This window comes from Cavia porcellus, unplaced genomic scaffold, assembly GCF_034190915.1.
Source record: "Cavia porcellus strain 051 isolate PalLab524CR breed Dunkin Hartley unplaced genomic scaffold, mCavPor4.1 scaffold_2, whole genome shotgun sequence".
In the NCBI taxonomy this organism is placed as follows: domain Eukaryota; kingdom Metazoa; phylum Chordata; class Mammalia; order Rodentia; family Caviidae; genus Cavia; species Cavia porcellus.
In genome coordinates this window covers 32027318-32041099 of record NW_026947485.1, presented here as the reverse complement: position 1 = coordinate 32041099, position 13782 = coordinate 32027318, and the positions used below count along the sequence as shown (strand labels likewise).

Here is a 13782-nt window from a genome sequence, read left to right as displayed (position 1 = left end):
GGCCTGATTCACGTCCCACAATATTTGTAATTAGTCAAGTTACGATTTGATACTAAATCTGCAAGTATGAGTTCTTTTTCTTAGTTCTCCTTGTTTTTGAAAGCCTTTCACATTAATATATAACTGAGCATCATTTAAGTTTTTCCTATTCTGTGCCAGAGATATTCTCAGGGTTAATCTTTCCTTGACATTTATGGAATCATTCTGAAGCGAGAGATGCAGCAATATGCTATCATGCTGAAAGAACTGGACAACACATAACATTTAGTACAATGGTGCATGAAATGCCAGAGCCACTTTTTTTCCTTCTACCTACAAGGGTGCTTTCCAAAACCCTTTTCATGTGGCATCTGCAAATAGAGGGGTTCAGTCCTAGGGCAGACTATTAAATATACGTGCCTTATGGACTCAACTCCTTTCAAGTGACATCCACTGTGTGACACACGATGCTAAGGGTACAGAATAACTGTTGGAATGCGACTAACCAAAATGTTTCACTGTGTTATTATGGGGAATCTAACTCATGATCCAAGTGAAAAACAAAACAAAACAAATAAACAACAACAAAAAACAAGGCAGTTTGAAGCATCAGGCCTCCTTCTAGGTACTAGGAGCTCATCCAGGTAATATGCAGCAATACAATCATAACATACGTTTTCCAGAAAACTAATAGGCACCAATCATTCCACTGTTTTCTGTTTCTTTTTTTTTCTTTTGCTATGTAGTCTAGACTGGCCTTGAACTTACTATATAGCCCAGGTTGGCCCCAAATTAGTGATCCTCCTCTCTCAGCCTCCTGAGTGCTGGGATTACAGGCACGCACCACCACACCTGTCTCCAATGTGTCATTTAGGACTCTGACATATCACCCATCTCTAAGGCCACTAAGACTGTAAGTTTTATGAGCATTTACTTCAAAACATTTCTTAGGCAGTGTTTTACTGAAAAGCTATCTAATTATGATGAAAAGGAGGCAAAATTAACTGCTACTATGACTAATTTACTTAATAACCCCTCAAATACAGGAAGGGAAGAAAACTTCAAGTAATCAAGATGTAGTCAAGTGGAAGGTGAGCTTCAAAGTCTGGATCTATTAGAAGATGAGCAGGTCTCAAACTTCAGTATGGACCAAAATCTCCCTGCCAGGCCCCACTCTGGAGTTTCCAATTTAGCAGGCCTGAGGAAGGGCCTGAAGGTCCATGTTCTTGTAAGTTTCCAAGTAGTTAAGATGTTACTGTCCTGGGGCCAATGTGGCAACTAAAGATCCAGGTTTTTAAATCTTAGGGAAGGTTCGTACCCTCTTCAAACCAACTTATTTGGAAGATTAAATGTTTATCAAGAACAATACAAAAATTACACTGGATACTTTTTTTTTTGGTCTTTTTGGGACAGGGTTTTATTATGCAGTTTAGGCTGGCCTTGAATTTGCAGCAATCCTCCTGCCTCAGTCTCCTGAGTACTGGTATTACAGGGGTGTGCCACCTCACCCAATCAACACTGAACTCTTTAGCAGTAGTCATTTTCACAGTAAATCAAATTGAATTTTAGACTTAGGAAACAAAACAAGACAAAACAAAAAGCAAGCTAATTTGCCTTATATGGCATATAAATAGCACATACCCCCACATCTCTCATTTCTGACAAGATATTGGTTCCTCATATAAAGTTTGTGATTTTAAAGTAAGAAAGGAAATGCAATTATCCCACAAGAAACATGCATTGAGGAGCCCAGCTTATAGGGTCTTTGTAAACAAGTCTCAATAGCCACATTTGTTTGTACAGAGCTTCTTTTGCCTGTGTCTGGAGGGGAGGAAGGGTAATTGGTTAAGTGTACTTTATCTCTTCTCAGTGAAGAGCAGCAGGAAATTAGAGATTACTACAATCAAAGATATGATTTTAATCAAGAAAATCATCTTTGAAATGACATGAACGTCAGAATTAAAATATCAAATTCACAGCCCCCATTTCAGCACTGAAAATAGAACTGTAGTGGAAGGGGAAAAAGGAAGAGCTGAGATCAGCCATGATTAATTCAGTCACAAAGCAGGTTTTGCCTGAAAACTCTCTTGTTTCTTCAGAGTCCACATCTACCGGGGCCAGGCTCCAAATGAAATAAAAGGCATGAGCTAAAGGAGAAAAAGGTACAAAGCGAGGATGGGGGCAGGGTTTAAGGGCATATGCTCTACCTCCATTCCACCTTCAGGGTCAAAGCCTTTTTCCATGAGCAGCTGGTTCTATTTTAGCCCAGTTCCAGCAAGGTCTCAATGGGAATGGTACTGCCTGCCTCCTCTCTGCTGACATAGCAGCATGCAACTGTGCAATTCACAGGTATGCAACGCCGACTCCCAAATCTTCTGCATTCCTACAGGTGATGTCATCCTTCCAGTGTGAAATCTCCATTAAGAAGTTAGTTTGAAGAGAAGCTTCTGGTTTGTGAGCTGAGTTTAACAAACTAACCTACCATTTCTGATTTGGGACAAATAAGTCCCATTTCCCTGCAGGTTATCAACTTCACATGTGATGGTTGTGATCATAATGATAAAAGAATAAATGATGTAAGAATAATGATAAAAGAATAAATAAAAAGAAAAATGATAAAAGAATAATGATAAAAGAACAAAGCACTCTACTGAGTGCTTATTATGTGCCCAAAGCTTTTCTAATTTTTTTCAGATGCATGAACCTATATAATCTCTTTGCTTGTTTGTTTTGTTTTTTGAAACCAGGAATCGAACTCAGGGCACTGCCTTGCCAATGAGTCATACCCCAGCCCCAAATCCCTATATAATCTTTAAAACAACTTTATTAGAGAAATAGTATCACCAGCTCTGTTTTATAGATAAAAGAAATGGAGGCACAAAGAGGTTAGTAAGTGACCATTCCAGAATCCATGCTCCAGTGGTCATTCCACACGCCCTATCATTTCACATATACTGACTAGAGGGCACGAGTGGAGGTGGTGAATACACGTTTTTTGTTTTTTTTTTTTTATCAGTACCAGGGACTGTACTCATAACCACGTGCTTGCAAGGCAGGCGCTTATGCCACTGAGTTAAAACCCCAGCATTGTGAATACACTTTTAGTACTCAAAAGCACAACATAAAAGGAGAATAAACTGAACCTGCCTTGAAATACGGAGATTTACAGGGAATTAAAAATGGAAGGTGGTCAGGGATTGTGAAGACTGAAAATATGGAGTTTTGAGGTAAGGGTTGTAAGGGTTGCCTCAGATCCCTGTGAAGGTCTGAAACAAGCATTTTAGTCTTTCATAATTTTGATTCCCTTTCATATAAAGATAGATTGATGTAAAGATTAAGTTGCTTAAATCCACAAGGTGTTACTGAAACATCCATACTAATTGTTTTATGGCACACCAGCAATTTCTAGACCAGGTGGCTTGCGGAAATCATATGGAAGCAGAATCTCTCAAGATTCATACCCCAGAAGGAAGACTAACAGAAGGTGGCAGAATCTACCTGTAAAACTGAAAAAGATAACACACAGAACACTGGCTCTCCTCTCTACCAGAAACATCTAATTAGTTCCTTTTACTACTCATAATCATGGCTACTCAACACCTAACTACATAAATTACAGTAATGCAGGACCTCAAATAATATGGCATTTCATTCTTCCTCAAACACATGCCTCAAGGCCTACAGTCCAATGTGAGAGTTTAATCACTCCATTAGGAACTCGGTGAGGTGCTTCCAAGTCTTAGTATTTTCCTAAATAAGGTCTGATAGATGCCTGCACACATCCATCATCCACCCATCTGTCAAATGCTGACAAAGTACCTACAATGTTGCTGTCAAAATGCTAGATATATTGTGTAGGGTAAACTCCTTTGACCAGGGCCTTTCTCCAAGTCTTGGCTCTGTGTACAAAATGAGACACACAGATAATCTGAGGAGTACAGGATGATGACTGGCTCTTAATCTCATTCCAGAACAAATCCCCAGGATTTCTACCTCCAATTCTTTTTATAGCTTCTGGAGTGAGCGTCTCTTTGAATACAGATTTGAGCATTTCATTATATTTGAAGATTTATTTAATAAAACTAAGAAAGCTAATTTCTTAATATTATGTCTTTCTATTAAATTTAAGGGATGGCTTTCCATCAATTTATACTTTTTAATAAGTAACTACTTACTTATAATACTTTTTAATAAGTAGCTACATTACTGGGACACTGTTGTATGAGTTTTGTCTTGCTTTGTTTTGTTTCTGTAGATGTGGCATTGCTACATAGCCCAGGCTGACCTAAAACTTGCAGTGATCCTCCTGCCTCTATCCCGAGTGCTAGGATTACAGGCATTCACCACCACATCTGATTCATTAGTCCTTTTAAAACAAAGTATACAGGAAGCATACAATCCATAACAATGAAATAAGAGACAAAACCAAACTCTGAAAAGTAGAAACTTCCTATATCCTGCCTCATTCTTCAAGGATTTCCATTCCAAATACTACTCAAATGATATATCAAAATGTAAAGAATACTTACTCAGGGCTGTCTGGATATCCTTTTCACCATTTTTCACTTCTGTCAAAAATCCTTTTAAAAATTTGAGACCTCTGAATAAAAAAGGGAGAAATATTTTCAAGGCTTGTTTATATGACTGAGTATAAAATGGCAAATACCAAAGCTCCTATTTCAATAACGTTCCAGACATAGCAATAAATAGGCCAAATCATAGAAAGTCTCTGGACCTTTCCCTTACCCCATCTAATATACCTAAAGTAGTTCAAAACGTGGTCCCAGGACTAGGGCTGTAGCATTACTTGGGATTTATTACAATTATAAATTCCAAGACCTTCCCTTAAACTTAAGGAGCCAGAAATTCTGGTTTTAAATCCAGTGTTTTTAACAAGTCCTTAAGAAAATTCTGATGCCATGAAAGTTGAAGAGTCATTGACTTAAAGCTGAATTTCCTGTCCTTTAAGATTTCTATCATTCATCTATATAAACATAAATATATATACATATACATGCATATATTTTAATATATACAATATCATCATTAAAAGAGATGCAAAAAAAGAAGAGGTGATGTGCTTTCTAGAAAGGGCAACACAATTTGGTTAGATTCTTCTTTCACAAGTAGTCTTTTTTGTGCTGGTAACATTTGCTGGATTTTAGCTGCTGCCCCACCAACTGCCTCACCTCTTCAGCCACAAGAGGGCTTCAGTAGCTGAGTTCCTAACCTGAGCTACATCCGCCTCCACTTCATGCAGCACTATTTTCTGGAGGGTAGTAAACTCTTCCTTGTTGGTTATATACTTCTGATTTACTTTCTGGAGGAAAAACAAGGAAATAACCAATGTTACAGACACTAAAGTTACCAAGCAAAGTAAGTATTAGCATTGAGGTTTAACTATGGCAAGAAGGCCTCTAAGAAATGAAAATAAAACTACTAACTTTCTTCTTGTTGACTAGAAGACTTAAAATAAAATTAAATATTAGTCCTAGGGTTTTAAATTATTGTTTTTGGAATATTTTTTTCCTGCCTTGAAGCCGCTTCTCCAGCTGAGTTTAGCAGACATTTTTTTATTTGGGATACAAAACTCAACAAGGACAATGAGCACATCTCATGCAACTATTCCCTCAGAATATACAATGAGCATGCCTGCAGGAACTTCTTATCTGCTTCCTCAAACAGTGTATCTCGTGATGAAAGACACTCATCTTTGCTTACTATGTTTCTCAAGAAAGTAACACGCATTCTACATTTAAGAAGAGACTCAAAGTTTAAAGGTTGGAAGTAATATTTACAACTTAACTAGGAAGGAGGAGGCTCCGAGAGACTCCTATACTGCTGACAGTCCCCTGCAGTTGCACCTGAAGTCGGACATTGTGAGTCTGCTCACTGACAATTACAGTCTCTAACAGTTCTGGGAGATATGTAACTTGTCATTGTTTATATCCAAAAAGCACAGAATCACTGTTGACATTACAGTGGATCTCCACTGATCCATGCTGGGGCATGAAAAGGAAATGCTGGTTTCATATTTAAAACAAACATTCCACGCCACAAAAAGCCTGCCTCCAGTGTACAGCAAGGGCATCATTAGTTATCCTGCTGAACATTCACAATGTGAGAACAAAGATTCTTGTTCTTTGAAAGAACTGTAATATGTGTTTTACTTTTTGATTTAAATTCTTGTTAAACATACAAGTATTGAAAATATTTTTCTTTATTTACAAGTTCTCACAGAGACAAGCCAGTATACAAACCTTAATATTTCCAACAAGATCCATTTTTACAGGAGCAAACACTGTAGGGCCAAGTTTATCTGGAATAAAAGATCAAAAATTTTTAAAATTGTTTACTCAGACAAAGTTTTGGTGTAAGCTCAGGTTGGCTTCAAAGTCACTTATATACCCAGGGCTGGCCTTGACCTCACATGCCTTCTGCCTCAGCCAAAGAATGTTAGGATTATAGGCAATAGATTTTCTGTATCATTTTCTAAACCAGATTGAAAAGCTTGACATTGTTACCACTTTTTCCTATCAAATTACTCTGAGGTAAGTAATTATAATGAGGTCTTAAATGTCAGGTGTAATGTAGAGAATCTTACAAACTTAGAATACACTTTTGAAATTCTTAGGGCTGAATATTTAGCACCTGCAATGTGGCCAGTTTAAATTGAAGTAAGTACATATCAAATTCTGCAGTACCAAAGAAAGTTGTAATGATTCTTTTATATTGACTACATGTTGAGATATTTAGGATATACTATATTAATAAAACACACTAACATTTGTTTTACTATTTTAATGTATCTACTAGAAAATATTACATTTGTGGTTTCAACATTTGTTAGACCTGTTTGCTAAATATAATTACCATATTTTTATAATTGCCAGTTTTAAGTTTACTAAAGTTATTTTTACTGAAAAAGTATAGGAGATTGGTCTCTGCCTGCCAGGCACTGCCACTGTAAGGCCCTTTCCTCTGTGTGCCCAGTGCAGGCCATGAGAACCAGGAGATCAGCCTCTGCCTGCTGGGTGTTGCCACTGGAGGGCCCCTTCTTCCATGCGGATTGAGGGAGACAGACAGATCCACCTCTGCCTGCTGTGCATCACCACCAAAAAGCCACGTCCTGCAGGTGGCCAACATGGGCAGAGAAAAACAGCAGATCCGTCTTCACTCTCAGGGAGCTGCCACCAGAAGGCTCCTTCCTGCAGGCAGCCAGCAGGAACAGAGACACACAGCCAGGTAAGCCCTGTGCATCTGTAGGCCATCACTGGAGGACCTTGGTTCCCAGGCAGCCATCACCCACTAGCAGTATCAGACAAACACACTCCTATGTATCTGCCACCATCGTGGGAGTCCCAGTGTAGTCACACAGGATAAGAGAAGCAACCCCACCTCCATGTACCCCTGATCATCAGCAAAGCCAGTGTAGCTGCATAGGCCTAGAGAAGCCTGCTCCACATCCTCCTATCTCTCTGTAAATCTGGAATTAGAGGAACCCAGGTGTCTGTCTCATCCCCCTACACTGCCTAGAGGCAGCCAACAGAGGAAGTGCCGAGGGCTCCCCAACCTGGTTTTTTGGAGGAACCCAGGAGAATGTCAAGAGGAAGGAACAAAAGGCAAACTGAGCCCTCTAGCCCACACAGAATAAGTCTGAGAGATACAGTCATGGAAGAAAACGAAAGTCACACACCTGAAATCTCTGAGAGGATAGCAAATGAAGTAAGGAAACAACTTCATGAGATTGTAAAAGCTGTCAAATCCGAAATAATGTCTCAAGTAAAAGAAGAAATCACAAACATAATGAAAGAATTGTTCAGCAAGTCTAAAGAAGACAGAGACAATAAAGAGGTGCATAGGAAAATGATGGAATCTTGAATGAATGTAGAAAGGAATTACAATGCATGAAACATTCAAAGAGAGATGCAGGAAATTAAAAATTCAATCAAAAGCTGGCAAAACTACTTGAAAGAGACTGAAGATAGACTTTCAAACTTTGAAGACAGGATTGCAGCTAGTGAATGTGAAAGGAAAGATCTCTTAAAAATAACATGGAATCAGGAAATAACAACCCAATGGCTGCAAGAGGATGCAAAGAAGTATAACTTAAGAATGATAGGTGTAGGTGAAGAAGTAGGGGTCAACACAAATGAAATTAAAAGAATATTCACAGAAGTAATAGAAAACTTCTCAAACATGGCCAATGGATCTGGCATACAGAAAGTGAGGCATATAGAACTCCAACTAGCCATAACCAAAGTAAATCTACACCCAGACATACAATAATCAAGATCCCAAAAATTCAGCACAAGAATAGAATATTAAAAGCTGTTAGAGAAAAAAAGACAGATTACCTATAAAGGAAAACCAATCAGAATCACATCAGACTTAGCAGCACAAACCATCAAGAAGAGTCTGAAGTATTTCAAACCATAAAAGAAAACAACTTCTAACCCAGACTGATCTGCTCTGCAAAACTATCTTTCAAAATTGATAAAAAAATAAGATACTTCCACGGTAAAGAACAACTGAAGGAATTCATGACTACCAAACCAACTCTACAGAGAGTGCTAAAGGATATTCTAAAGAGAGACAAAGCTGACCATGGTTCCAGGGACAGCAGCAGAGGAAGATCACCAAACAAGACAGGCAACTGGATGAAGGGGAAAAGTGAAGGGCCAACAACAGGTGGATAGCAGGGCAGAGACAAAACCAATGTATGCCGGTTGTAAACATTAATGTAGATGGCTTCAGATCAGCAATAAAAAGAAACACAGGGAGAGTGGATCAAGAAACAAGATCCATTGATGCACTGTACACAAGAAACACGTTTAACTGGAAAGGAAATTCATAGACTAAAAATCAAAGGAGAGAAAACAATAGTTTCATGTGACAGGAGACCAAAAAAAAAAAAAAAAAAAAAAAAAGCAAGACTAATGTGCCCATCAACCACAGAATGGATAAGAAAGATATGGTATTTTCATGCAGTGGAAAGCTACCCAGCTATAAAGTAGAATAATCTCAAGGCTCATTTAGGTAAATGGATATAACTGGAGATCATGTTCATAGCCGAAACAGTTCGAACACATACGTGTGAACCCTAGCATAAGAAACAGGAGTTAATGGGATCCCAAGGCAAAATGTGAGAGCAAAGGGGAGGAAATACTTGGGAGGGAAAAATGGAAACTACTGTCAATTTTTTATTGTGTTATCTTGAACTCTTGCATTGTTTACACAATTTTGTTAGGTTTGGCTTTATTCTGTCTTGTTTTGTTAGATTCTATGCTGTCAGATGGTAGGGGCAGCTATTTTGAATATACTGGAAAATACTATGGTAATCATGGTTTCCTATTATATTGCTTTGAAGTCTTACAATGCTTTCATTCATTTGTCTGCTTGGTTTTATTCTGTTTTGTTTGATTTTATTATGTGTAATGGTATGAATGGTATGTAATGATATGAATAGCTATTTTGAATGGTATGAATAGCTATATATGGTAACCATAGCTGATTTACTATAATCTTGCTTTGAATCCTACCATGCTTTTGTTCTTCTGTTTTAATTGGTTCTATCCTGTTGTACTTTATTTGATTTTATTATGTGTGATGGTATAGACAAATTTTTTGAAAAAAAATTTTTTTGAGGAAAATGAAATATTATAGTAGCCATTGTTCATTTCCTGTTATTTGGTTTTGAAGTCCTGTAATGCCTTCATTCTTTTGAATAGTCTTCTACTTTTTTTATGTTTGATATTAATGTGTGTGAAGGTATGCTCAACTATTTCGAAGAAAAGAGACATTATGGTAGCTACTGCTGATGTCCGGGTGTTTGGTTGTGAAGTGCTACGTTGCTTGCATTGTTCTGTTCTCTTTTGTTTTATTCTCTTTAAAATTAAAAATTAAAAAAGAAAAAAAAGTATAGCTTAAAAAGGTTAGAAAACAAGAGATAATGGAATTCTTAAAATTTTTTTGATTGAGTTTTTAAAAAGATATAATAGTTTAAAAAGCCAAAAGTAGTAATAAAATAGCACACTAAAAAAAATTGACTCTTGGTGAAGCATGAGGAAAGGAATTAGGCAGGGATATTTGGAAAATAGAAAATAAATACAACCTGGTAGAACCAAACAGAGAACAGAATTAACCAAAACAATGCATTTCACTGTATTAATAAGTTACAGGAAAATGATAATTTAAAAAGTATAGAAACAGCCATTTATACAAAAACAACTTTAGACTTAATAAAAATCAATTTACATGCTATTAGTAAATAACTAGAAAATGAAATAAAATACTTTTTACAATAACATTAAAACCACAAAATTCTAAAATTTAATCCTAATAAAAAACAAAACTGTACTAAACATTACTAGAGAAAATAAAGATGACTATGAAGTGTATGTATATGAGAGAGAGAGAGAGAAAGAGAGAGAAAGAGAGAATTAGATGGATGGATTAGACTGGAAGATTCAATGTTGTTCAAGATAGCAATTTTCCCCTAATTATTTACAAACACAATGTAACCTTAAACAAAAGGCTTTTTAATAGAAGTGGAAAAGCCACAACTTATACAGATATGCAAAGGATCTGGATAAAATTGACAAAACAATTTTAATTAAGAACAAAATTGGAAGTTACATAAAAATTAAGAGTCTAGACAAGAAAACAGACTATTTTATGACCTTTGGCTTTAACAAATGAGTATTTCTTAGAACATGGGAAACATTAGCCATAAAAAAGAAGCTGGATTTCATCAAAATCGAACTACTGCTTTTCAAAAGACATCTTAAAAAAGAAACAGGTAAGTTATAGTCTGAGGAAAAATATTCACGTATAATGGAGTATATAAAGATCACTTAATAAGCAGCAAGAAGAAACTTTATTAGCCATCAGGTTAAAACCATCAAATTAAAGCTATCACGAGATACCATTAAATGTTCAGAGGAATGGCCAAAATCAAAGATACTGATGCTGCCAAATGTTGCTGAAGATGTGAAGCAGTTATAGTACTTATTTGCCACTATAGAAAGCATGCAATCATGCAACCATCTATCTATAGTTTGGCAATTTAATAGAAAGTTAAATAGCAATCCTGATCAAGTGTTTACTCAAAAGAAATAAAAAACATATGCCTCCAGACACAGAAATATTCAGGAAAAGTTTATTAATAACACAAACTACCCAGTTGTCCAACAGAATGAATAAATTATGGTATAGTCATTCAGTGGAACATCATTCAGTAATAAAAAGGAATGAATTATGGATACATACAACAAAGATAGTGCTTAAAAACATGCTAAGTGAAAAAAGTTAGATTCAAGAATGTATAATGATTTGATTTGTGTGAAGTTTTTGAACAGCAAAACTAACCTAAACTGACAGTAATCAACAAAATGATTACCTCATACTGAGTAGAGGATTGGGGATCAATTATCACATGGAATGTTCTGGGGTGATGAAAATCTTTCTTATTTTTTAGGAACACAAATTATATGGATATAGGTAAAGTATATAGGCAAGGGTAAATTACAGAGCTGCATTTATCAAAATTGAATCATAATACCAATCAGTTCTATAAAAGTTATTCCTAAATTTAAAAAATCGACAGTTAAATGCATTATATAGCAAATTTTATCACATTAGTAATTCCTGGTATTACTGACTTTATACTAAGAAGATCTAAATTTAAACAAACTTACAGAGACACATTTTCTTTTTTTTTTTTTTGAGGATTAACCCAGGGCCTCACATGTGCTTGTAAGTGCTCTACTACTGAGTTAGCGTTTTTAAAATTGTGAAACAGGGTCTTGCTATGAAGCTCAGGCTGAACTTATGATGCTCCTGCCTCAGCCTTCTGAGTAGGTGGGATAATAGGCATGCATCACCATTCCTGGTTTGTAATGGTTTTTACTTTTATGGGTTTTTTTGGTTTGTTTTGGTACCGGGATTGAACTCCTGACCTCAAGCTTTCCAGGTAGGTGTTTACCTTGCTGAGCTAAATTCCTGGCTCTTGTAATGGTTTTTAAATCTTTGTTGTAACTGATGACAAATTCTTTTGTATAGTATCAATAGGTTTGCAGAACTGTTCCTCGACTATTTTCACTTGTGCTTTTATATATACTTTCTAGAAAGCAGAATTCTCTTTTTTCATTACACCATTCTGAGGTCAATATTAGACACGAAATGGGAGCATACAATAATGTTTTATGGTCAGACAATTTTAACTTTATGTGTCTGGTCATATGAAAGGTTGCCTCACTATATTTCTCCTGAAAAATAATGCAGTAAGATATTTTAGAAACTAACGAGTGAAAGATAACTGCAGAAATCTTACCTAATACTGGAACCACAGCATAACATGATGCCAAAAAAGCTTCTGTGGGAATGCCACTGTCTTCCAGAAGTTCAATGTCACTAAAGCTTAAAAATTTGGTGAAATCGAGGAGGAAAGATTGAAAATCAGCATTCTCTGCAGTTCAAAGTCCTAGAAACAGCTGCCTCTCTACAGGGCAGAGATTTCATGATTTCATGGTTGTCCCCAACTGATATTTTTTAAATTATAAAAATGGTCCATTAAGGTAATTTTCTACAGATAGTTCACCAAAACAAACAAAGAACACCCTCTTCACAATCCAACTCCTTTTCACCCACTATTCAGACAAGGTAAGTAGTAAAGTAGATAAACTGGTATATCATGTCCTCTTTTTTCTCAGAATACACTACCACCTGAAAGTACTTTTATGGGTGACGTTCCAGAAGGAAAACCAATACCCAACTGTTAGTGATTTGAGGTGGTGTATACTACCTGGTGTTCATAGTACTGAAGAAAGTTGGGATGACTTCTTTTCCCTCTTCCCAGAGGGATTCTGGAGGGCAATTTGAAGAGTTTGATGTATGCCTTGCCAAGTTGCTCTCATGATTTCTCAAGTTTTCTTCTCCATCTTCCTTCATTATTTCACTTTGAACTGCAAAGCACAAGGTACCATCACTAATCTATTATATAGATCTTCTATAAATGGGAAAAGATATCAAGAGATGAGGGGGAGGTTAGAAAAGAATGAAGATGTGTTATTTACATGTAGTGACTCCCCATAACAAATGTGATTTGATCATCATGTGCTACAAATATGTACTAATACAACTCAGAAAATTAATACACAATCATTGGTGAAAACTGGTGAAACACTAAAAAGTATGGAAAAACAAAAATTGAAATACTGTACAATACATACATACATACATATTCAAACAAAACTGGTTTAAATACTAAATTTTATTCTGCTTATTTTCACAAGTGTTTCATGAGTATTTCCATTATCATTCAATGTTGTTCAAAAACAGTATTTTAATGACCATGTAATAGTGCATCATGACCAAGTGAAGTGCATTAGATAACTTTCAAACTTCTATTATAATTAGTCAATCTTTGTTCTGGGCATATTTGATATTTGTGACTTTGCTTACTTGCTAAAATTTGTAACTCTAAAATCAATACTGGCAGTACTTTTCTATTGGACATAAGGAGAGTGGTAAAAAAAATCTGTCACCTGACATGCACCTTCCTAGCTGAGGTGAAACAAGGTAATGCTCTTGTTTCAATTCTCATACTATAAATAAAAATAAATGTCCTTCTTTAGTAGCACATATTTTGCATGCTTGTGCTCTTGTTTTGCGCACTGAACCCAGGGCCATGCATGTGCTAGGTAAGCACTCTACCAGTGAGCTACATCCACAGCCTTTTAAAATTTGACTGAGACAGGGTCTTACTAAATTGCTTAGGCTTGCTTGATCTTGTGATCCTCC

At 36.3% G+C, this 13782-nt stretch overlaps 1 protein-coding gene across 9 annotated transcripts in view; it reads right to left on the bottom strand.

The window, feature by feature from the left end:
• Plekha8 (pleckstrin homology domain containing A8) overlaps positions 1 to 13782 on the bottom strand; it is a 97328-nt gene that overhangs the window by 49066 nt on the left and 34480 nt on the right. For all 9 annotated transcript variants that reach the window (XM_063240063.1, XM_063240072.1, XM_023564273.2 and 6 more), the window contains exons 8-12: positions 12785 to 12944; positions 12314 to 12399; positions 6240 to 6298; positions 5169 to 5299; positions 4509 to 4579 (exon numbers count right to left, since the gene is read on the bottom strand). In XM_063240063.1, coding sequence (XP_063096133.1) covers positions 4509 to 4579; positions 5169 to 5299; positions 6240 to 6298; positions 12314 to 12399; positions 12785 to 12944 — 507 coding nt within the window. The remainder of the gene's footprint in view (positions 1 to 4508; positions 4580 to 5168; positions 5300 to 6239; positions 6299 to 12313; positions 12400 to 12784; positions 12945 to 13782) is intronic.